Genomic DNA, 26,395 nt, shown 5'->3' on the forward strand with positions numbered 1-26,395 from the left:
ACTGTGACTAAGAAAAGCAGTCTATGCACTGTTAAATATATAATATTTTTAAGTTAACATTAGGTTTTATAAATGAAGCCCAAATACACTATTGGAGAAGAAAAGCAAATTATGAAATGCTATTGGTCATTATATTTGTTTTTAAATGTACTATTGATCCATATTGTGTTAGTGAGTTCATGTAATGTATTTTGTTGTTTGATTAGATGTGTGTGTGCACAAAAACGGGTAATTGCTGTTAAAGGGCACATCCAGTCAGTCACAATGTAGAAACATAGTCAAAACTGCTGCTGATGATGAAAGAAAGGAAATATTACATGAACACATTTCCCGCAACCCAAACCTGTCATCTCACATCTGTATATGAGTGTGTGTGTGTGTGTGTGTGTGTGTGTGTGTGTGTGTGTTTTGTTTCGTTTCGGTTTTGTACTTGTTCATCCTGTTTACCGGCCCCTCTATCTGCACTGAACACCTTGAGGTCACAGCAGACCTATGGTGGACATGCTGGCTGGTTCCCATTTAGATGATGCATAGTTATTACTGCCTCCTGGCTGTCAGTCAGATTAGACCAAAATGTCCCACAATGGCAGGCTCATCGTGAAACAGAGGCCATTTAATTAAGTCATCTCCAGAACCCTCCATGTTTTACAAACGTATTAGTGCAGTCTAAAGATGCATTCATGTGTCAAGTATTTGTTGAACAAAGTGTTAGTTAATGCCCTTCTCTATCTATCTATCTATCTATCTATCTATCTATCTATCTATCTATCTATCTATCTATCTATCTATCTATCTATCTATCTATCTATCTATCTATCTATCTATCTATCTATCTATCTATCTAATCTTAATAATATTTGGACTATTACATTGTCTTACACTCTTGGCACAATGGCACCTGTAAGGAAACATGCACTTACAGTATTCCAATGTAACACGTTCAGTTGATTATATGAATTCATTTTGTAGGTTGAATGGTTTTGTTGCTAAATAATAGAGACAATTGGCATACTGTATTTTGTTTATGTATGCTTACAGCTCAAATGGGTGGGTTTGGTTTTCACCACTTTTTGATGAAAGTGTTAAACCGAACTGACTACTCAATGTTAGTGTTTATATCACAGCGCTTTTTGCGATACAGTATGAAGCAAGCACACCCAAGTGGTAAATCATGATTGTTTCAAGATTCATTATGGATCTGTTTATAGCCCTACTGCTGTGGGAAAAATGCTGCTTGTGTTTTGATGACCACTTTTATGGAATGGGAAATTGAAAGATGTTTGATTTGCAGGATATTTCTCGCTGTCTTTGTTACTGAGTGAACAAGTACCAGCATCTTACCGCTTCCTACTGTTCTATTAGTATGTTATGTGATGTATTGTTTTTTTTTCTTGTAGGGCTTTGCAATACAATATTAGAAATATCTCCACTAGAATAGGTGTGTGTGGGTTCAATAGCAGGGTGAGAGAGAAAAGTACTTGCATGGTGTAATTTGTACATGACTAAATAAATTGATACGATAAATAAAACTGGGTTTGCTACAGGAAGACAGAACACCTTAAGAATATCCACTTCTAAAAAAACGCAGATGGCCGATCCAAAAACTATATATTCCTGCTTTATCACCGCCATGGTCAAGAGAAACCAGTATTGACTGTTGCTGCAAGATGTAGCATGAACCGTGCTCACATATTGTCAGAGTCCCACATCTTGTTAACCCAAACACCCATCCTGACTTCCTCTTTAAAAGGTTTATGCTATAACATTGTCATCTGCTTTCTGGTACTGAGAGAGGACAGTAAATTGTCCAGAAAGTGTAAACGTGCATACTTTTAAGTGTCTCATCAAGGCAAGCTAACAAACCTGATTTGCAGTATGTAATGAAGCCTATTTTGTCTGCAGTGTATACTACCGAAGCATTAACCCAGTACCCAGTTGCTATCTAGAGAAAATCATTCTTCTCATCTTGAATGAATGAATGAATGAATGAATGAATGAATGAAGAAATTTATTTCATAAATATTAAAAATAAACCAAACAAAACATCACACAAAAAACAACAACATAGACATGTCTGAAAAGGAGGAGGACGAAGTATACACTTATTTAATCCTATACCTTTTCCATAACTCAGTAAATTATTATTATTATTCCATTTAACACATATTTATATCTTATTCACAATTATCTTTTGATATATAGCCTATATATCTACTATACACACACACACACACACACACACACACACACACACACACACACACACACACACACACACACACACAACACACAAACACAAACATATACATATGTCAATGAACACATATTGCAGCTGTTAAAGCCCTCCTTTCATATAATTTTTGAAAATCACTGCGTTGTACCTTTTTTTTTTTTAACTGGATTATGTTTGGACATTGCTTTAATTCTGTACACAGACCATTCCACAATTTCACACCACTGATTGTAATGCACTGACTTTTTATAGTTGTGCGAACAGCTCGAACCTTTAATCTTAACCTTAATCCTCTAAACTATTCATTAAATGGGAAGTACATTTTCTCTTGTCAGACAACAATAGATACAGTAAATAGTTTCTTTCCATTGGACATAATTCAATTTTATTTATAGTATCAAATAATAACACTTGTTGTCTCGAGACATTTTATAGATACAGTAGGTCTAAACCACACTATAATTTACAAATAGCCAACAATTCCAGTAATTCCCCCAAGAGCAAGCATTTAGGAGGAAGGCAGAAACCTTGAGTGGTGAGGAAAACTTTTTCTTTTAGAGAGAAACCTCGGTGTGGGATCCGGGTTCGATTCCCACTGCGATACATCAACCAATGTGTCCCTGAGCAAGACACTTAACCCCTAGTTGCTCCAGAGGTGTGCGACCTCTGATATATAGCAATTGTAAGTCGCTTTGGATAAAAGCGTCAGCTAAATGACATGTAATGTAATGTAGTTGTAGTAGTTCATGGCGTAGAAGGGCACTGCAGGGCACTGCATGGCGTAGCAGGGCACTGCAGGGCATGGCGCGGTGGTGCAGGGCGTAGCAGGACGTAGCAGGGCAACTCATGTTGCCACGGGGTGTTTTGACTCATCTTAGGGAACATCAACCATTGAAGACATACATTTTGCTAGCCCAGAGTGTTGTACAACTAACACTCAGTATATTATGCACTCTTATGATTCACCACATCAACACATGGATAAACTCCCTTTTTATATGTTTATATTCTCTGCATGCATATTTATGTGTGGGTCGATATAGGTTTCTTCACTTGGAGGCATGGGGCCCTATTTTAACGATCGGAAACGCAAGTATGAAACGCCAAACGCAAGTAGCTTTGTGGGCGGATCTCGGGTGCTGTTGCTATTATACCGGCGGGATAAATGAGCCTTGCGCCCGACACAAATCTTAAATGGGTTGGTCTGAAGTAGCTAGGTGTGGTTTGGGCGTAACGTGAAAATAACCAATCAGAGCGTCATCTCTCATTCCCTTTAAGAGCAGGCGCGCTTGTTCCATAGTGGACTGCTATTATGACGGCGGATTTGCCTGGCGCACGCCAGCGGGAGCTGTCCGGGATGCGGCAAAGTAATAAATACCCGTCTTGGCCGGGTGGCGATGTTGCTGCGGCCTCTCGTGCGCATCTCCTCAAGTCTGGAGAGGATTGCTGCAGCCATGGAGCGTGGGCCTCCAAACGCACCACCTGCTCCTGTTGTGCCTCTTCCTCCTCCCCCCACTCCATCTCCGTCCACCCGCTCCACCAGGAGCGCATCGCGCATTGCTCCCAGACCAGATTCCGCTGGAGTGTCCAATCCCGCCGTAGTTCAACATCACGTCTCCTTAAGTCCTCTAATATTTCCTCATTTATGTCAACACATCCATGATTCATGGAAATGTTGTGTAAAACACAACAAGCCACAAAGAATGCTGCGACTTTTTGAGGACTGTACTGTAAAGTGCCTCCTGACCTATCCAAACACATGAAGCGCATTTTCAGTAATATTTTTTCTTCACGTTGTGCACACACTACATTATGGCCAAGCATTCGTCCCTAAAATAGCATCTGAATAACGCGCTACTGACTTTCTAGCGCCACTGACTTTAGACCAGGTTTTTCCTGGTCAGTGGCGGAATTGATTTCTGAAACTGCAAAATAGGACCACATAATGTTTGCGCCAGAACACGCCTCCTCTTTTCGCTGAACCGCCCCCGGGAGCGCAAATACATTCCCTAATTTACCGACGTGCGTCTGTGGAGGGAAAAGTCCGCTGTGCGTCGGGTGCAAAATAGGAATGATACATGCGTCGGTGTACAAATGCGCTGAGTGCAAGATAGGGCCCATGTTGTTCATTGTGAGTGTGTAATTGTGTGTGTTCACTATATACAGTTTGTGTTGGTGGGCTCGCATGTGTGTGTCTTGACCCCAATGGTAAGAGAGGAGAGAAAACGGCAGAGAAGAAAACCGCACTAAGTGAAGCGTGGAATGTGCTTGGCTTTGGGATTACATTGGCCCATGTGCATGGGAAAACACAAAGGGGAACATCTTCTGCCAGACAGATGAGAGCGTGGAAAAGTGCTTGGCCTTGGCTCCTTTTTTACATCAATTTGACTTTTTTCTCACAGTTAAAGAAGTGTTAAAGGCTTTGGTTCACTCTTTAATTCTGTCTGTTCATCACAAAAGTGTCTCAGTGAATTTAGTTTGCCCTTCAGTTTATAGGAAAGAGGAAAGCTTTGTGGCTGCTGTCTTTGTTGAAATCATTTGTTCCAGGGGTGTCCTAAGTTTGTCAAAACAGTCAGCTCAGCTTGTCTTGCTAGACATTTAGTAGATACACTGAATAGAGACCCCCCAGAAATAAGGTACCACATTAAATTAGATTGGCAATATAAAAGTTTTTAAAACCATCTGAGAGCACTTTGTGAAGTGATTTTATTTTCACACCCAAAGACACCACAGGGAATGCAAACTGACGGAGCACTTGTTTGGTTTGTGGAGAGGAGAAATATCTACTGCATGTTTCTCTGTGTTATGATTGGAAATGAGACTTGATTAGTTTTCTAAGATGGATTTGGATGCATTTGCAGCTGCATGAAATGCTGCCATCCATTAATGTCTCCCTGTCTGCCTCATGATCTATGTGGCCTTAACCCTACCCATATGCTAATACCTAATTAGTATGCAATGCTGTGGATGAAAACATGTACATTACATTAAATCATACTTTAATTAAGCTGGCATGCTCACTGGAAGGCAGTATCATTAGTTACTGAGAAGTAACACATGCTTCAGAGCACCAAATCCATCCATCCATCCATCCATCCATCATCCAAGGGAATTGGTTCCCACACATTTCTGATCATCCCCAGCAATAATGGCAAATGCTATTTGCCATCCCATGCATCTGATGCCCTTTTCGGAGCAATTTTACAAGTGATGATGGGTCTTATGATGGAGATGGAGGGTTGTGGTAATGATGGCAGACAGGCCAATTCTAAGCCACAGACTAGTGTTGAGGAGCCAGGGATGTAGCAAACATATATGTATGCCACAGGGGCTAATCCTACACTGGTCCAGAATGATGAACACAGATTAGTCAAAGGCCACCGACCAGGACGTAGCATTGTGCCAGTGTATGAATGGGGGATGGGCTGTGACACAGTGCCAGTGTGGAGTATTTCTGCTGGCAAGGTGTTGTACCCTACAGGTAGCAGGTGTGTCTGGCTTTGCATACTGCATGCTCCCTTGGATTACATGTGAAATGTTACTGCACATATAGGAGTGCACGTTGCAATTAATAATATTGTTGAATAAGCAGTGTTGCATGCAGCTGAAGCACTGAATACTGTGACATAGTTGTGATAAAGCTAATATATTTTTTCTCTCTTTTCCCCTCGTCCCTCTTTTCCTCTGTGTCTCAACAGCAGCAGATGGTGAGGAACCAACTTCAGCAGGTGGGGAATTTTTATGCTTGGTAACTGTGTGTGTGTGTGTGTGTGTGTGTGTGTGTGTGTGTGTGTGTGTGTGTGTGTGTGTGTGTGTGTGTGTGTGTGTGTGTGTGTGTGTGTGTGTGTGTGTGTGTGTGTGTGTGTGTGTGTGTGTGTGTGTGTGTTGAAGGGAAGGAGAGAGCTCTTTCGCTTTCTAAATCTTGGCCAAGCCCCCTTCCTTACTTCTTTCTTTCATTACCACTAACTCTAATCCTCAAATCTGCTCACTGATCATGCCTGGTCAGCAGCACTCATGATTATGTCATTTTGTAGTTCAGTTCATAAGGCAGTCCTATTTAAATCGCTTCTAATAGTGTGACTTATGAGAAATAGCTTGTCTTTGTCTGGTACAGAGTTTTGAGATTGTTTTCAGAACCTCACAGTCCCTATTCAGTCCCGTGATTGCTTCAGCTAGATTGCTTTTCTGAATACCTGAGCATTTAGCGTAATTTCTAGGGCGAATCACTTTCAACATCTCAAACCCTTCCTGTCTTGTATCTAAAGTGCAATGCATTGCGTCCTTAAATTCATGCCATTAGCATCAGTCTGAATGTGCAATGTAGCCATTCCCGAAGGAGCGCATTGAGTGTGGTTTCTGCTGCTCTTTTATTTATAATTTGTTTATAATAGGTAGTAAAGTAGATCTGTGAATTATCATACAGAAACTTCCTTCCTTAGAGACCATATTTGGTATTCAGAAGTACTGCTTGTCATTATTGAAACAATTAATGCAACAAGAGTTTTATTACAAAAATAAGACCACAGAGGACAACAGTAAACAAGGACCTGATTCATCTTCATCAGTGGTATAATTAAAATGTCACTTCACATCCTGGTGAAGTACCACAACTGAATACAAACATTCTACTTCTAAGTTCATCCTCAGCATCTAATTATCTTTTGTCAATGTTTCTTCCATTAATATTAATATCTGCTGGTTTATTTGAGATCAAATGGGTTAAACCAAGAATGATTTATTTAGATAAGACATAATACCCCAGAAATCCAAGCAGTTTGTTGTTGCAATGCTAAGCTTAGTGTAATCTCAGACTCTAATGAGTTAATCAGAAAATAGAAACACAAACACATGGGCGTGAACACACACATACATGTATACATAATCTGAATATGCATTTGTTACTATAGAACACTAACAAAACCCTTTCAATTTCAACTAAAAGAGGTTATTGAAAAGTTTAATTTCACGCAAACAAAAATTACTTAATAATTGAAAATGCTAATTTCAATGTCAATATCCAAATGTCAAATTTTTTTCACCGATGCCAGAACACACAATTCAAATGTAATTGTGTGGTGGCATAACTGTCACAGAAAAGACTATAGAGCTTAAATTTCCCAACTCAACATATGGAATTGAAGTTCAATGACTGTGGCACACATACAGACACATACATACATATTTATACCAACTGTGAACATAATGTCAATGATATATAATAATGTATAAAGTATAATAATTCAGTCTAAATCAAATGAATGGATACACTTATCTTTAGCATAAATATACTGTTTGAATAACTGCAGTTAATCTTGTTGCTAGGTCTTTCCAAAGATTTTTTTTCTATGTATTGTACACACTTCAGATAAAAGAGAAGAATGCGGCAAACAGCACAAGAAATAATTATCAGATCTGAAAATGACCTGATTTAGGTGTGACTTGTGACCACTGACCTGGAACTGGACTTAGAGAGAAAATAGGACAGGGCGATGTGGAAGGCTAAATTACTCATGACAGGTTTGAAGAATTTAGCATATCAGCTGCTATTTCACAGCCTTCATATCTTCAATCTAAATATTCACGCCCTTTGTCTGCACACATAGAGGGGACTTTTCTTTAGCATGTTTGGCCTGTTTCTTTAGCTCCTGTGTCTATCTCTGTGGCTATGTTCATGCTGATGTGCTTCGTATTTTAGTCTATGAACATTGGCCCACTATCTACAGGGCATCTGAAGCTACTTTTACAATTGAAAGTTTCAGGGTGAGAGAGAGAGAGAGAAAGTCTGCTTAGTGTGCGAAACATGACAGAATATTGGATTTCATTTTGTCCTCTCCAATGGAATGATAAAATGAGGAAATTGGCTGCATTTTATCTACATAGTGTTGGGAGGTTGGATTCTTTCTTTACATCTAGGAAAGTCTGTTCATAATGTGTCAAATTTAAAATTTTTGATAACAATACAAATACAAAGGATGTGGGAGACTTACTGTACTGTACCTTTTTTACCTTTTGCTGTGAAAAATCCTACAGAGAATAGCAATGGCTGAACTTAATGTTACACTGAATAACAATAATAAATGTAGTGAGCATACAGTAGGACTAAGTGCCTCACCTTATTTATTGTGTTTTATCGTGTAGTGGGAGACTGTAATTTTAATTCTGCATATTACTTAGTGACATTATACCACTTTGATTATTTTAATTCAAATTAATTCTTAAATTTGAGCATGAATGTTAATGTGTTAAATGAGCATATTTTTATAATTGAGTCTCATCAGTCACACAGAAAAAACTAGCTGCTCATTAAAAGTACATTTAAATATATTTGTCCGTTTTTATAAACAGGAAGTGATTTTAATGGGCACTTTCATTGTGTATCAAGATACTCTAATAATCAGAGAGAGAGAGAGAGAGAGAGAGAGAGAGAGAGAGAGAGAGAGAGAGAGAGAGAGAGAGAGAGAGAGAGAGAGAGAGAGAGAGAGAGAGAGAGAGAGAGAGAGAGAGAGAGAGAGAGAGAGAGAGAGAGAGAGAGAGAGAGAGAGAGAGAGAGAGAGAGAGAGAGAGAGAGAGAGAGTTTCTGTCATCTGCTAGGGGCCCCACCATACAATATTATCACAATCCTTATGTCACGATACGATGTTATAGCAATTTTATTTTTATTGCAATATTCTTCGATATATACAACTGTTTTCCAGCTTCAAATTATGTCCCCAAAGGAAAACTTTGACAATATCTGTTTAATCTAAAAAGATACATTTCTCTGTTTGTTCATCTTACGATCTAATGGAATGGAAAAAGCAACTGATTTAATTATTTCAGTACTAAAAAGTTAAATTCTCATGTGCAATTTATATAATAAAAGATTGATTCTTGGCGCCCATGTATCAATATAGTATTGCCACGGAAAATATTGTGATACTTTGCTGTATCGATTCCCCCCCCCCCCTTATCATCTACTTGCTTATTCCTATGAAAGATGAGGACTGTGTCTCTGTGGTATGCAGGGTGCAGTTCTTTGAGAGCGCTCCATTGAGGGGTCGGCTCCAGCTTCCACGCATCCAACCCGCAAATTGAGCGTTTGCCACACATTTCAGGAGCAGCACAAATCACATCACAAACAAATACCATAAATGCACAAGACCCGTGGTTGCATCCTGTGCACTCGAAATACCTCTGATGCCACTCATAATTGAGCCTTACGGTTAAGTGGATAGCTAATTGCAGTACAGTAGTCCTCCATTGAACAGGTTGGAGCCAGCCTCTGTTTGATTATCTTACATCTTATTAGGTTACAAGTTATTCCTCCTGCCATATACAATTTGCCATCGCTCACAAACACTGGAATCAAGAAAATGCCTTTTTGTTTATAGAGACGACCTTTAAGGAGGCAGGGACAACGCTCTGACATTTTCATGGCATTTAGTCTCTGACAAGACATCCTCCATTTCTTCCTTTCTCTCAATCTTCCAAGAACATTGCTGATCTTATGCGTGACCACTCCATTTGGATATTTATTTGACATATTTTAAACCATTTTGTTTCTGCGTGATTCTTACTTCTTTCAACTCTAAGTGCATTTGTCTGACATTGTCAAATGCTGATGGGCTGAAATGACAGAGTGGCAAGGGCACAGGAGAATAGGAGGCCAAGGACTCACTAAAAGCATGAGCGTACGCCGGCTCACGCTGAGAACACTGATGTAATATTGGTGGTGCGGTGCCAACTTTTATCAGTCGAGGTGAAGGATGGGTGCAGTGACCATGAGCCCGTGAACCAGTGAAGCCATCATAGAGAAAGAGGCTGGGTTAAAATAGATTTGACACAATTAGGCCATGTCAGATTTCTCTGTAATGTGGGTGGGTGCACATTCAGAGCTGAAGAGCTTCAATGTAGATTCCACACTCTTGAGGCAGATAAAATGTATTTATATGCAAGATTTTATTAAAGGTTAACAAGGTGGTTGATGGGCCGGCTTGTTAACTCAGTACTGTAGATGGAGAAATTGGAACTGAAATTCAGAGTTGACAATTAAATATACAGTTTTATTTTTCATTGACAGTCAATTTAATTATTTACTGAATCTCCTTGAAATAAGAGTTTTTTTTTCAACGAAGGCTGTGTGTAACTGGGGAAATGATGCTCAGCGCAGCTGATAACGAAAGACCAAGTCAAGTGCAGATGCTTGTTTGTGTTTAGCAAGAGTATTAGATCAAAGTGCTTTCTCCACTTCTGCTGTTAAATGGTCAGCCGGCCCCGCTCAATCTGACACTTTACCGGGATCGGTAATGCCTTGTCTGACCTCATGACCCAAACCAACACGGCAGTAGCCCTAGCAAGCTTTTTCCCCTGCTTTTTATTGTCAGTGAAATAGCTGTAATACATTCTTTTTTTACATGAGGAATATTTTTTCTTGAGTCTAATTTTAATAGAAAAACTGAGTGAACAAGAGGCTCAGTTAATTATATCACTGTTGTAAAATCAAGTGAGGCTTAATACCTCAAGCCTCTCAGCGTCAATGGTGCATTGTAAAATGTGTTTTAAACTGTATCATTAATAAGGGGCTAAGTTGTAAGGTGTAGTCTAATATAATTAGTATGTGCTTGTACATTTGAAACAAGCTAATGTTTGTGACAGCTGTCAGCTAAGATGTTAGAGCATGTAGCTTTAACCCTGGAAATGTCGGGCCTTTTGTGATTGATCTGCGAGGAAACAAAGGATGCTTTCCTGTGTTTAACCATTGGTCAGGTTTTCACAGCTGATTGATTGGACTCTCTTTGCAGCCAGAAAAGAAATCACAGCGCTCGTGACCGGACACAACACAGGCTCACATCAATCACTGAGGGAGCGTTGGCTGTACAGCGGAGCAGCAGCTTATATTCACACAAACAAAAGCTGCCAGTGTTTCCTCCAGACATGTGTCACACAACATGCACGCAGAGTGAGGAGAGCATCCATTGACAGCCTGAGGAGTTCTCCTCAGATGACACACAATGTCCACCTCCCTGCCTTTCTGGAAAAAGTTGTTTAGTTTAAATTTTATTTTTTGTGTGATCTCCAGTGTTGTGTCCTCTCATCCCTGCTGCTTCCATTATGACTGCTTTACTCAGTTGTTGCTGCAGTAAATTTGTGAATTTATTTTTTTAAAGCATAAAATGGAAATAAGTGAATGGAAAATATTGTCTCTATTATCCATAAATGTATATATAATTGTAAATGTCAATTGTAAGAAAGGTTTTAGCCCATCAGCCACATTTCAGTATAGGTTTTAAAAGAGTTTTCTAAATCTCAACCCACCATGATTGTAGCAAAAGCAATTAGACATGATGTTTTCCTATTGGCAAGGTTTGTTTGCATTCTCTCAGCAGAATAGTGTTTTTTTTATATATAGAATATGCTAATTGGATGTCTTATTTGTTCTGTGTGTGCTAATGTAACTGCAGCATCATCTTTGCAGTCCATCAGATTTTGGCTTTTTTTCAACTCACAGGGTGTAAAAATAAAGTGTTTCCCTCACCTTGAAGTATTCTGGGTTTAAAATTGTCATTTGACTCCATAAATCACAGATTCAGTACATCAATCTTTTTGAAATATTGCTTTGTAATCTTTTGGAGCCTTTTATATCTAAAAAATAACAAATTTTGGACTCAAACGTAGCTGTCGTACAGAACGCACTCTCTGTATCTCTCTCACACGCTCCCTTTGGCTTTCTCCTTGCCTCTGCCTCCTTCCCTCCCTGCTTCTTTCTGCTTTACGTGCTCTCCATTAGGGAGGCTGTCAGTACGCCTTGGTGCGACTATAGATCGCCACGTCAAAACAGCCCTGAAACCTGTCACCCCCCCCCCCTCTTCCTCAGAGAGCAGGGCCTCTGTGAAGGCTATTATACGTTCCTCTGTTGAACTGATTAGCCACTGCTCTCATTATTACTGATACAGGTCCTGGCTTTCAAATGGCATGACTTCGATAGGATTACCTCGTTTGTAATTCATATCCAGAGGCCTACTAATTCCAACGAGAGAACAATAATAAGCTTGCTAGTGGTGTTTATTTATTTATATTCTTTGCCAAGTTCATTTTCAGTCTATACGTTTTCCTGGTTAGGGCTAGTCTTAAATGGTTGAGCAGATGATGTAGTATAGAATCCCAGGCCGCACCCATTTACTTGACATTGTCAAATTTTGTGCTCATGGCTGCTCATTTGTCAAATTGACTTAAGAGGGCATGGTAGTCTCACCCTTGAGACTTTTGTTGTTGCTTATCACTTAAAATGAAATAAAAGACCAGTCAAAGCACAGTTTACCTGTCAACTATAAGCTATGACTGTAAAAAGACTAGAATATAAAATGTATCACGATATAGGAAGCCGACAAAAAGGCTCATGGAAGCAAATTTGTTTTTGCTTCTTCTGGATTTTCTGTCAGCAGACTTTAAAAGCTTCAGACTGACCATGAGTTATCACATCAACCAGCAGACTTTCATCTCACATCAGTCTTTTAATGTTCAACATGTGCTGAGCTATAGCCAGGTTTACATTAATATCCAACAGCCGACTTCCAAAGTTTTCCCATCCAATCTCAAGCCACAAAGTTCTGTCAGCGCTCGGTGCAGTCGTACAACTCGATGTTTAAAAGATGAGGCCGCTATTGGCAGGCCCTTGAGTTATGAAACCAATAACCCTGCGTCAAGGCCTCGTCATTTACATTTGGCTGCACGCTGCAGGTTAGTCCAAGAAAGATTTTAGATGGCAGTAATATGGCACCACATTGTGGGCACTGCCAATGGAGTAATATATTACTGTGTCATATACATTAGTTGTAATAACTTTGATTCCAAGCTGTGGTTATCACCATTGTTCCCAGAGAGATAAAATTATGTGTAGAATAAATTGAAAAGGAAAAAAAAAACTCACAGAAGAAAAAGTGCTCCAACTGAGTTATTAATCATTACCAGCAGACCTTTGAGCATTTTTTTTCTTCTTCTTCTCTTTCTTTTTATGATTGAAATTCTTTTGTTTGCTAAATCCCTAAAGCGTAAATTCACTAGCGGCTGCAAAGCTACCCAGTGTTCACTACACCCAAATTTTAAAAAGAAAACAATGGTAATGACGAATGGGGTGCTGCACACACAGCAAGAATGCATGTGCTTAGTGACTACGAATATGAATTCTCTTGCAAATTAATGTTTGAGCATAAGAGCCTGTTCTCCACGGAGCTGTACTGACCCTCGCACAGTGCACAGCATACGCACCCTTTGATTTTAGAACGCTAAACTGTTGTAATCAGTTTGGTGGAATGGCATCATGTGGAAACTTTTACAAGGTATGTTAGTATGCAAAATGATTGTGAGCAAAACTATTAGCAAACACATTCATTAATACCAACTATGCAAAAAGTGATACATCCATACATGACTGAAAGCAATCCTTGCAGTCTATACCTTTTTTGAAAGTCAAGTTCTTATTTGCAATATTCAGACTTTGTCATTTTTCTACTTTTTGAACTTCCTAATAACTTTCATAACTTTCTCATATTTATCTTCTTTATAAAGTTAGAATCATTTTTAAAATCGCGTCTACCATCATTAAAGGAGTGGTGCTATGCTTCTTAACCTTACAGTACACTTTTCCCTGCATTTTGTATTTTGAGTTTTGTTCCAGATATACATCAGTTAGGTGCCAATAAACACAGTCAACATACCGTATGTATGCCTTATACACGCAGGGGCACCTTGAGAGTTGGAATGAATTTCACGGTAGCCAATGTAATAAAGATTTCTTTATGTTTTATTATGTCTTTACTTTTATTTGAAATGTTATTTTTTTATATTTATTTTTTAAGACTGAGGCAAAGTTAGCTACTAAAAAAGACTAGCGATTGGTGTGATAGCTCTCTGCAGTTTTACACTACTGGCCACTACACAGCACCTTCTGTTATTTAAAGAATAAATAGCGGCACCAATGGCTGAAGGTCAGTTATTAATTATCCAGCGAGCTTATGCCTCTTACCCAGCAGAGCTGGAAAAGTCTATGCAATCACTCGAGCAAACACTCTTTTGCTCTGTGGAATAGTTCACTATTGATAATTGGCCACAAAAATCAGAGGATGCAAACACAAAAACTAAAGGAAACAATTATTTCTACTGTAACAAATTGCCCATTTCATGTTTTGACACCGTTCATATCATTATCCAAGTTATTTCACTCAGTATTCAGCTGACCAGACTCTGGTTAAGCAATCCACGCCCTTGTACTATCATATGTGTGTGTGTGTGTGTGTGTGTGTGTGTGTGTGTGTGTGTGTGTGTGTGTGTGTGTGTGTGTGTGTGTGTGTGTGTGTGTGTGTGTGTGTGTGTGTGTGTGTGTGTGTGTGTGTGTGTGTGTGTGTGTGTGTGTGTGTTTTTGTGTGTGTGTGTGTGTGTGTGTACTGTAGGTGATAGTGCTCTAAATTGCAGCTAGTCTGTGCTCTCCACTTAGCACTGTGAGGACGAAGTGTTCCCTCCCTGGAGGGGACACATTCAGTGATTTTTAGACTGTGCCTTGGGCTGCCCTTTCGAACCACAGAGACCAGCAAAGTGTCACTGAATGTCAGCCTCTCCCCACTCTCATTCTCATTTTTGCCTCTCAAACTGTCTCACAAGGTCCAACTTGGTGTCATTTATTCACTTAAACTTAACTTGTAAATGTGTTCAGATGCACAGGCAAAGTATACCTTACATTAGTGTGGTTTGTTTTAAATCATTGGCTAGGTAAGATTGTGTAGGAATATTTTTGCCACTGTTGGCATGGTAATGCTCATTTTATTTATGCACACACTGACAGAACATTGTGCTACGCCAGAGTGAATCAGTTACCTAGAACAGTGTGTACTTGTATACACAGTAAATGAGAAAGTAAAACATGTAGCTCATTATCATTGTCTCGCAGCCATAACACACTATTTTAATGTTGGCACAAAACACACTTCTTAACATTGTTTTCCTCTTTTGTTTTCATGCAGGCCCTTGCCATCCAAACCCTTGCCACAACAGAGGAACATGTGAGATCAGTGAGACCTACAGGGGCGACACCTTTATTGGTTACGTCTGCAAGTGTCCACCAGGCTTCAGTGGAGTTCACTGCCAACACAGTAAGTTGGACCCCTATTTCCCCCTTGCCTTCTGTAAAAAAAAAAAGACAAATTAAATCAAAGAGTTTGTAAGGTTTCATGAAAATCTGTCTCCTTTTATACATTTCCATGAAGTAGGATTTGCCTGTTTGATCGGACAGATTTTCCCAACACAAATAATGACATTAAGCAGTGAATAAATGTCAAACAGCTGAAAGAAAGTAAATCGCTGTTGAAAGGACTAATTCAGCAAAATGATAGTAGGTTTGGTAGAGAAAAGAAATGCTGAACTGGCTTTCTTTTGTTGAGCGTGCTCTTAATAAAGGTTAGTGTCAGAGGTTTTTTGCTGCCTGTGAGAAACGTAACATTAGACCAGGGGCATTGTTCTCAAGCTCAGTACAATTTATGCTCTAGCTTTAAGCAGACTTTCTAAACTCTTGAGCCCCTAACGCCCTGAAACTGGGCACAAGTGTGATCTCTAACACAAAGAGGTGAGGGGCAGGCGAATGTAGTTGTGACCAACACCAGAAACTGTGAAAACATGTACAATTACACGACAAAAGTGTCATTGCAACTGTGCCAGTGCCCTGCTGGCTTTGCTCCATGATGTAATTAGAGGTCTTGTGTATTTTGATGTTATTGTAGACATCTTGCCAAGAAAGGAAGCAAAGGTGTTTGGAAATCAGCTATATCACTTTTCTTAAAACAACAAAAACGTCTATTGATTATTGTTGCAAAGCTTTCTCTAGCCTTTCCTTGGAAACTCCACAACAAACAACTGGGCTGTTTGATTTGATAACTGTAGGAGTAGCCAAAGTGAGCTGTTTTGATATTTATGCTATATATAGTAAGTTACTTTTTTCTTCGTGTGAGTGAAAGTTTAAACTTTTCACTGTTCTCAGCAGTTTTTAAGTCAGTTTCACAGCAGTGTCAAGGCTTGCTAATGTCAATATCGCTTGCAGTACCACTTACTGCACCAACAAAAGTGACACTTAGTCAATATGTCGATTAATTTGAAAAAAAGAAAATATGTCACTTAACAGGTGGAACCAACATCTGCTATCCAGCAGTAGAAATACACAAGTATAGCATCAAGCCTTTACAATAATGTCTTACCTTAAAAACCTTCTGCATTTTGAGTCGATCCCAGGATTTGAAAAACAGCATATAGCTCTTCGTCTGTAAGTGCTAAATCTTGCTAAATCCTGCAGAATGATATATAGGCCAAGTCCTGTGGCTGCCCTGCCTGTGTGTGTGCTTGGCTGAGCATTGCATTAGCCTGCACAGCACAGTAGTTGTCCTTCATTTCGTCGCAGGTGTGCTCCTAAGTAATGAATTTAATGTATCATGGTGCAAACTGTGTGGTGAGATGGATCATTATTGGTTTGAAAGACAAATAGGGATAAACGCACAGAGAGAATGAGAGACGTTAACCAATACTTAAATAAAACCATTCATATCTGTCTCATAACTCTGCCACACGTACACCAAGGTTAAAGCTATAGTGCGCAACTATTTGATGAACGTCCGTTACATTCAAGCCGTTGCCAAATGGGTTGATACAAAGCTAATTATATAATATATATAGCCTATCAGCTCCGCAAAACTCTGTGTTTCTTAGTATGGCTATGTTTATAAAATGGTGTAGTCCGGCAACTATCACGCGCAGAAGCAATACAAACGTACAAATGACAAGATAATGACATACAAATGACAAGATAATTACCTCTTCTGAAGAGTCCATGTTTTATTCATCCTCCGTGTTAGCAACTGTGTGGAGGAGGGTGGGGGTGCGATTACCGAAGGCTTGCGTCATGTGGATGCTCCGACAGTGTTGTTGTCATTACTTAGAATTCCTCATGGGGGCGGCACAAACTACGCACTATAGCTTTAAACAAGAAAACAACTTAGTGGTAAACTGGAAGAAAAGAAAGGGGCTTTTTATTTTGGGACAGTCAGTGTCAATCATTATTTATTTGTTTCCACATCATTTTTTTTCCTTATTTAATGAAAACCCACAAAACATAAAAGGAAATGGAGTGAGTCGCTATATCAACGGTATGTCATTGTGTTTGTCTTCAGCCAAAATTGTGAGCAATTGGCTAGCATTCATGTCATAATTCACTTATTGTTTCCTATTAAGCCCTAGGGTGGTGAGAAACTGATTCGATATAGACTGAATACACAATAATGTCTACCAATTTTCCTCACTGTCATTACAGTTGAATGGGAGAGAGAGAGAGAGAGAGAGAGAGAGAGAGAGAGAGAGAGAGAGAGAGAGAATTTTGTTAATATTCAAATCTAGCGTCTTGATAATTCCTGCAATTAAATGATAAAGGCATATAAATAATTGTTCCTTTTAGAATGACAGCTAAGCTGACTTTGTTATGGTGTGGTTGGTGTTGGCTTTTGATGGATGACATCTTACTCGCTGTAAATTGTGTAGAATACAAGGAACACACAACAAGGGGTGTTTCAATCCCACTGAGCACTCTGTCTTAATGCGTGTGTTCTTTTAATTAATATCACACAATTTTATGTGTGGATAATGATGTTTCCATTATCACTGCTGCTGGCAGTTCATAATTTGTACGCAACTTTTTGGTACTGCATCTGTCAATACTATGAATTCATCAATACATGAATTAGCCTTCTGTTAAAAAGCTCACAGCTGTTGCAACAGGATGGATGTCTGCTGCTTACAATCATTTCTAGTTATTGTAAAATATTAATCCAAATCCTTAAAGGAACAAACCTTTCACCATACATTATTACCAGTACTTTTTTTTAAGTCTGATTCAGGATTGAATCGCATTGTAGGATTACCCTTTATTTTATGTGATATCTAATCCAGTGGTTTAAATCAGTGCTTTGTATATACTGTGCAACACAGATGTAACATAATATGTGTGTAGGTCAGTCTTGGGATTTAACTGTTGCTCTTACTATCTCCTTGTTCCATCAGTGCCAAATCCAATTTCACACCTTTGAACATTATCCTAAATACATGCACTACATATCCTGCCTGTTAGACTGGTTTTATGAAGCACAGCCAGGAATGGTGTCCCACATGGACAGCTAGGATAAGTACTGTACAAGCTATTTCAGACTTCTTTGATGTGTGGATACTGTATGCTCTTAATGCTTAAACGTTAAACTTTAAAGGTGTCTTTTGCTCATTGCATTAATGATGTGCTTTTGCTTGATTGAGTTTTCATCCCACTAGTACAGCGCCCGTTGAAAATGTGCCTGTTTGGAACGGGCCGATTGCTTGGCCTGTGGTATCGCAGCGTGTAGCTTTCTCCATTGTACTCCAAAATGACTTACAGAAGTACCCCAAACCACTTAATATGCAACTCCACTGTATGGCCTACTACTGACTTACAGGGTACTTCTACATCAGAGGAAGACATTGTACTATTACATTTACCTGACAGAGAAAATGGCAGATTCATAATGTAATCACAAAATGTCACAATTAAAATGAGGAGTAATCACACAGTTGCCTCATGTATTCATGGCGGTGCGCTACCCATACGGCCCGTTATGAGAGCTAATCGGCTCACATTTTTTATGTGTGTGCGTGCAGAGAGAGTGTTGTCTTTTTCTTCAACGATATTGAATGTTGATATCACCACAGTCATGACGGCGGTCCTGTCTAGTCTCGTCATTATTATCGTTAACGAAGTTAACACTTCATGTTCATTTCCATACAGGTTTAGTGGCTTGACGGTTAACGTTGAAGTATGGATTTATTTATTATTATTTGCCGACAGTAATGTTATTAGTATTACATATTATTTACATATTATACACTTAATTAACCAGACCCAGGGTGAGTCTGATGAAAACTGCTTTCTGCGGTTGGTCAGCTTCGAGATAGTCTGCACTGCACGACGCTGTGGAGAAAGCTCCGAGATTAGGTTAGGTTCTGCCTCTGTTTAGAAGTGGTAAATGTACAGCTCACAGCAACTTAATACAATAAAGTGTCTGGTTTTTGTTTGATATTTAGTGTTGGCAAATGGCTTTTTATTGAGTTTCCTCTTAGCAAAATAATAGACACGGAAAAGCCAGTGTTATGTAGAGCCTTTTTTTCCAACCTTATTCAACAGCAACAGTTGCAATCTTCCTGTCAGCTATCTGCTCGTGCTCCAGGAACGTGAAGAAAAGTTTGCTTTTCTGCTGCTGTCCAGAGCGTGTCAACAGTCTGTTGCGTGCTGCACCAGCAGCTTATTGTTCGGCCCTTTTAGTTTTATTTTTAATATCCAATTTCCAATGCTGTCCAAATTGCTTCAAAATCCAAACCGCAAGTTCATTGGGTACCCAGGAAACCAAGTGTGAAGTAGATTGGATGAACGGTTCATGAGATATTTCAAAGACAGACGCAGAGACTCAGAGACATATACACACACACACACACACACACACACACACACACACACACACACACACACACACACACACACACACACACACACACACACACACACAGAGGTGTCCCGCTTTATTAGATAGATAGAAAGGATTTGAGGTTCTACAATTGAAATGATATTCAGACAAAATATGGATATTAAATCAGTTTTTACCAAGTCTACATCTCAACACCACCTAAGAAAACCAGGGTTAAAATCGGGCAAATTTCAATGCTTTTATTATTAAAGCCCTTATTATCACAAAGTAATTCATCTTCTGAATAGTGTGGCGTCAATGTCCCTATGGTTACAAGAGAACAAGTGCCATGTTATTGGGCAAGTAGCCAAACATTGTAATGACCTGTCACAGTGTGAAGATTGGGACTGATTGCGACTGATTGCCTCAGTCGTCATGAGCGTGCAGATCATTTTTAGGGCGCATGTTCTCAGCCTATCAAGGACAATTGAAGTATAAACTGTTGGGATTTTCATTGGGGATGTGTTTTATTTTCCTGCACAGACATTTGCTGTCATGTCTGTTGAACAACATTTTAATTTAATTTGATGCAGTGAAAGTGAATCATGCATTTGAAAGTTGGCAGATTCAGATGAAGATATGTCTCCCTCTTTTCTCTTTGAGTAGGGAAGCTTGATCACAATTTTCTGCGGCTTGTTCTTCTTTACTCTCTTTCAAAGATGTTGGTTTTGTCTTATTCCTTCAAACTCTCACTCAGGGATAATGTATGTGGAGCTCACTGCAAGTCACAGAGAAAGGTAAATCTGTTAGAGAAACTGTACACAACCACACATACATATGTCATATCCATCCACTGTAAAAGATTTTAAAAAAGAATAAGCAAAGTTTGTCTCTTAGGTCACTTTCTAACGTAGCCTCTTTCCATCCTTCCATTCCTTATTGATCAATATGTGTCTTTGCCTTTCTTTTTGAAATCCACCTACAGGAAAGGATTGATTGAGGCTAAATGTAGATGTGTGATATCTTTTTTAAAGCATGGCCCTGTATTTGATCATGTATTGGCAGTTGCTATCATTCGGTATTAGCCCTGCTGTCTCCACAGCTTCTTGCCACAGGATAATCAGCCAGTGTTGATGGCTGAGGCCCCATGGAAAGCCACAAGCAGCCATACTGTTAGTCCATTTACCTGGGGCAGATGATCATAGACTGCCTTTAATCAGCACAAGAGAAAGAAAGAGACTCCATAAGGACTAGCTCTGTGTGTCTTTGGTGACCCATTTAGAACTTCATTAGTGACCTTTTGTGTGTTTGTTGCGCTTATATTTCAGGTAAAAAAATTTCCTCTCTAACGCTTCACCAGGCCCTCTGACTCCTTGCATTCACATGGGTTTTTATGGAGATTGAGTGAGATATATAGAGATCTGACTTCTTTTTTGCTGGTATCTGTTTGCTGTGCTTAATGTATTGCATAAGGGTAAGATGATAGCATAGCCTACTTGCAACATGAATGAGCATCATCAATACACAGTGGGTGTGTACATCTTAACTTTTAAACATTTGACTACAACAATCAACTTTATTTGTCAGGTGCAAGGCAGAAGCAGAGGTCCGACAGTTTCTCCCAGCATCCCTTCCGCCCCCGTGAACACCAACCACTTCACTTTACTGGCACACCTCTGAGTGGTTACCTGCACCTCTTCAAGCGAGAAATGACTTGCCCTTCTCAAACCTGCCGCTGCCTCACAGGAGGTGACTTTGTAGCAGCGGAACTTCAGTTTGTTGTCATGGCAGGGGGAGAGGGAGGGAGAGAGCTCTTGTTAGCCGGCATATCTTCCACTGCTCTCATGGAGGCCGGCGAGAGGGGACAGCGGGTGGGGTGGAGAGAGATTGGTGGGCTTGTGGTTTTCTGCTCCCTCTCGCCATGATTGAGGCCGTTGTTATCTCCTTCTCACTGTGAGCACGGTTGAAGTCACTCCAGCAAAGATCACGTTGAAGCATGAAAATGTCCTACTCTTTTTGTAGCTGTTGTTAAATGTAAATGGAATCTCACCGGGCCATAAACATCCCAAATTATTTCAGTTAGTAATAGAAATGTCCTTTTTCTAGAAAAACAATATTGTGTTTTTTTGAAGGAAAATGCTTGCTTGCATTGATTAAATTTTTTTTTATCATTTAAACGGTTAAATTAATATCTATTAACATGTATCAAAATAAGTTCTTCAGCTGCTCCTCAGCCAGTTCACAGAGTGTCAAATATGTAGACTTAATTTGCTCTTTCTTTTTGTAGTTATCTTGTATAACAGATCAAAGTGATCTGAACCAAAAAATGACCCATATTTCGACCAAACGATCTTCCAAATTGCCACTTTGTCCACAATATCAGCTCCCTGTTTATCTCAGTGGTGAAGCTCCACAAAGTGCTGCTGTTGTTTTGTTTATAGCTCCGGGGGAATGTTGTTCATATGCAGAAATCCACTTACTGTCTTAGATCGTATGAGAGGTATTAGCTGAATTGTGTTTTAGGGCGGATTTTAACTTTGAGTTTAAAAACATGTTTTCGGGGCAGGCTTAGCTAACTGGATTAAGATTGATTTAAGTACTATAAGTACTAAGTACTATAAGTCAGTGAGAAAAGTTTGTTAATGAAAAAAAAAAAGTCTCCATGGTAAACAGGCGGAAGGAGTACATTGTCTACAGAAAGTTAACTTATTTTCAAAATAAACAGGCATTGGCTTAGTCATAGTGCCTGAAGTCTGTTCTGTTATAAATCTGCCTCGTCTTTACAGCCTCTAGGTTACAGTTAGGAAGTTTTACTGAAATATTGTTAATCTGTACACCACTTTTAATTTTAAGACTACTTCTTCTGCTCCTCTTCTCTTCTTATTGTCAAAAACTTGCATTATTTCAAACTAACCACTTATTCAAATCAGTACAGCACTATTTCATAGTATTTAGGTTATTCACTCAACAGTCTCTGATATATTTAACTTCACAGTGTCGTAGTTTGTGAAATCCTTCCAAAACCTCCACTTGTTTATCTTGTGAGTATAGATTCCCTCCTGCTAGAGTACCCCAAGGCCACCATGGTATCACAGATCTAAAAAAGTGCGTTTAGAACTATTGTGAACACTGGCAGCCTCAAGGCTCTCCCCACTGCTCTACAGTATTACTGGGATGTAGAGCTGTGCTAAGGACAAGACCATTTCCAGACAGCATTTCATTCACAATCCCACAGCCCACCCACTGCTCACAGTTTGTGGCTAGAAAGCTGCATTTACAGGAAGACATGAGTGTAGAGAATCCTGGGGGAAGGGTCCATAGTAGACCAAACATCCAAAGAAGAGACCACAATCACACAGCCAAACCGTTAGACGCCAATGATCAACAACTCATGGAGAGCCTGTGAGTACACTCTCTTTCTGTCTCGCAGGAGTCTCTGCAGATCAAAATGGAAAGATGGATATGCTTGTGGCCAAGCTGTCCTGTTGTTTTAGCTTACTGCACATTTGGTCTTTCTTCAAAGCGCCCCACATTTGAGTCACTGGAAACAGCAAAGGACCTCTTTATGTGGCATGATCTGTTCAGTAAATCTGGCCTTTAGGGGACTTTTACGTTTTTACTTTTGTATGTGTGTGAAGAAATAGACATTAATGTCTAAAACTAGTGATGCATGAAAATTCTGGGCCGAAACCAAATCCAAAAATTGAGGATGCACTGGGCCGAAAACCTAGCCCGACAAGCCAGACCCACATCAAGATGTTGGGTCTGGGAACTCACCATTGACGGAGCTCAATCCGAGGGGCGGGATAAACGGTTGTCTTTCAAATTCCCTCTGCACGCAGTAGGATAGCGCTACAACCAGGCAGAGCAACGAAGAAGGTAGCGAAGCTAGTTTATAGATTAAACTTTTGCTGTATCTGGTCGACAAAACTCCGAACACAGCTTCCTTTTTTAAGAATGATTTCGGTGCCGTACTTTTCTCAAAGAAAAGCTTAACTCCAAGTCTTCCAGAAGACCGCTGTTCCCAGCAGCAGCAGCCATAAGCCCGCCCACCGACTCTATACACGATGTGATTGGCCTGACTAGAGTTTGGTTTTTCCAGCTTGCAAGTCAAAGGAGAGTGTCTAGATCCCCGCCCTGGCTACAAATTAAATTTGCTGCAGCTAGGGTGCGTCTAGATTTCTAGGCTACCGAAAACCAAAACCAAAACCGCAAATGACTATTTTTTAAAAACCCATTTTAAAATAGTTTTTTTTGTATATTTGTATTCATATTATACTTTTTAATTGATTTAATGAATCTGAATTGAAAAACTACAAACTAATAAAACACTTTTATTGAAAGTAACACACCAAAATTTGACAACATATATAAAACACAATATTAAATATATTCATTCAGTTCTGTAACAATCAAATGTAACAGATTTTTTTTACCAATTACCCAAATAATGTTAAGTTCTAAGGCAATGAACTCCATCATTTTCTCTGTAATGCCACGTGCTTTGGCACTATCATTTGCAAATTTCTTAGCCTTTTCAAAGACCGCGGCGACCAATGGTGTTGGTGTGCTAGTTGGGGTTCTTTTAAGCATTGTTGTTTTGATGTACTCTGCATATTGAATTGGATGTCGTGTTTTCAGGTGGTGTATCAAACCTGACATGGGAAAGTTCTTCGGCACTGTACCCCCTCTTGAAATGTCTGATGAACAAACACTGCAGATCGCAAATTTGATGTCCTTATCAGAAACTTTGAAGTAATTCCACATCTCTGACGTGATCTGCCTTTGCTGGGTAGCACCGTGATAATGGCTAGAGCAACTGAGAGAGAAATCTGAGCACTGAGGGGCGGGGCGGAGAAGCATATATTTTCAGCTCATATTTTCAGTTCATATTTTCGGCTCATATTTTTGGCTCATATTTTTGGCTCATATTTTCGGTTGTTTTTCTCTTTCGGCCAAAAAACGAAAATGCTGTTTTCGGTCGGCGGGCGAAATTTCGGTTCATTTCTATCTAAAACAGCTTTTTTTTTTTTATTATATTTGAGGAGAAATATAATGAGCAAAGGAAAGAAAATGTTTTTTTAAAGGTCCCATGGCATGAAAATTTCACTTTGAGTTTTTTTTAACATTAATATGCGTTCCACCCACCTGCCCATTGTCCCCCAGTGGCTAGAAATAGCGAGAGGTGTAAACCGAGCCCTGGGTATCCTGCTCTGCCTTTGAGAAAATGAAAGCTCAGGTGGGCCGATCTGGAATCTTGCTCCTTATGAGGTCATAAGGAGCAAGGTTACCTCCCCTTTCTCTGCTTTGCCCGCCCAGAGAATTTGGCCCACCCATGAGAGAGAGACATCATGGCTTTCAAACGAGCAAAGTGGCAGTTGGTCCAGGCCACACCACCACCCTCCACCTTGCCCCCCCTCTCTCCTCCTCAGTACCTACAGACACAGAAATGGCACATCCTAAGGAAAGCTCATTGTGGGACTGGCTCTAGTGGCTGTAATTCTGCACCAAGGCTGAATTTTGGGAAAGAGACTTCAGATACAGTATTAGGGGACCACTAAGGTCTATATAAAAGCATCCAAACAGCACCATGTCATGGGACCTTTAAATGAATAGTTCATACTGATTTTGATGATTATTGTGAAGCTGATGTCTCCTGTTTGCAGACTATAGCCAGCATTGGTTTACTTGAAAGATGCTTCATTTTTTTCATTGTTGGGCTGGTGAAGACATACCTGGCATATTACTCTGACAGGAAGTTTGCATTCCGCATGTCTGGTGAAATTTTTTATTTCTGGCTCAAAAACACTAGCAAAGCTGCCACAGCGTGTTGCCCTGACAAAGGGGCACATGCCTGCAAGCACTAAGGCTTTATGGTTAAAAGCCTTCATTTCCTACCTAGGTTCCTAGGTTCGGGCGCCTGGCTTTGCACACCAGATATGCACATATGCAGTCTGTCTGTCTCTCTCTCTCTCTCTCTCTCTCTCTCTCTTCTCTCTCTCTCTCTCTCTCTCTCTCTCTCTCTCTCTCTCTCTCTGTCTGTCTCTCTCTCTCTCTCTCTCTCTGTGCACCTGATCGCCTGTCTCGCTTTAGACACCACTGAAAAGTCAAGCCAGCCAAAATCACCATAAACCTGGGTGTTTTATTTTTAAATCAGTTTTATTTATATAATAAACTTTTGACTATCTGCCTGGCTTGACACATTTGCTCGCAGAAGAAATAGAGGAGACGTCGAAACGATCGCTGTAGTGAGCGGGCCGGCACGCCTGCTCAGCTCCTGATCGCAGCCGGTGTGAACAGACAGATTAGATAACACGGGCACCGAAATGAAAATGTCTCCCCTTCTTCCGCTTCCGCGGCCAGTTTGCCCCTGGCATTAATGTAGCTGTAAGCACCTCATTTGGGGAGTGTGTGCTTGATGTTTCCACCAGTAGATATACCGGTTCAGGGGTGACCACCTACCTTCTACAGTCAGCTGTATTTGTTGGGATGACATGTGCAGACTTTGATTCATTCTTAGTGTATCCTTGCAGTGTGTCTCAAAGGGCCTCCATACATATGGAATATGTAGGTGGGTGAGAAGATCTTGCAGTTATACTCCGCTCTCATCTGAGCCGCAACCCTATTCCGCATACAAAGTAAAGAAAGGTACAAAGAAGCAGGACCAAATTTC

The 26,395-nt window shown here is 39.9% G+C and overlaps 1 protein-coding gene across 2 annotated transcripts in view; it reads left to right on the forward strand.

Moving 5' to 3' along the window:
• The window catches only part of LOC120560947 (EGF-like repeat and discoidin I-like domain-containing protein 3), a 128,948-nt gene that overhangs the window by 25,896 nt on the left and 76,657 nt on the right, over nt 1-26,395 (forward strand). Inside the window, exons 2-3 of one of the 2 annotated variants that reach the window (XM_039803855.1) lie at nt 5,932-5,961; nt 15,226-15,354. In XM_039803855.1, coding sequence (XP_039659789.1) covers nt 5,932-5,961; nt 15,226-15,354 — 159 coding nt within the window. The remainder of the gene's footprint in view (nt 1-5,931; nt 5,962-15,225; nt 15,355-26,395) is intronic. The other variant, XM_039803856.1, reaches the window with a different exon arrangement.

The sequence above is a fragment of the Perca fluviatilis genome, chromosome 6, assembly GCF_010015445.1.
Source record: "Perca fluviatilis chromosome 6, GENO_Pfluv_1.0, whole genome shotgun sequence".
Lineage (NCBI taxonomy): Eukaryota > Metazoa > Chordata > Actinopteri > Perciformes > Percidae > Perca > Perca fluviatilis.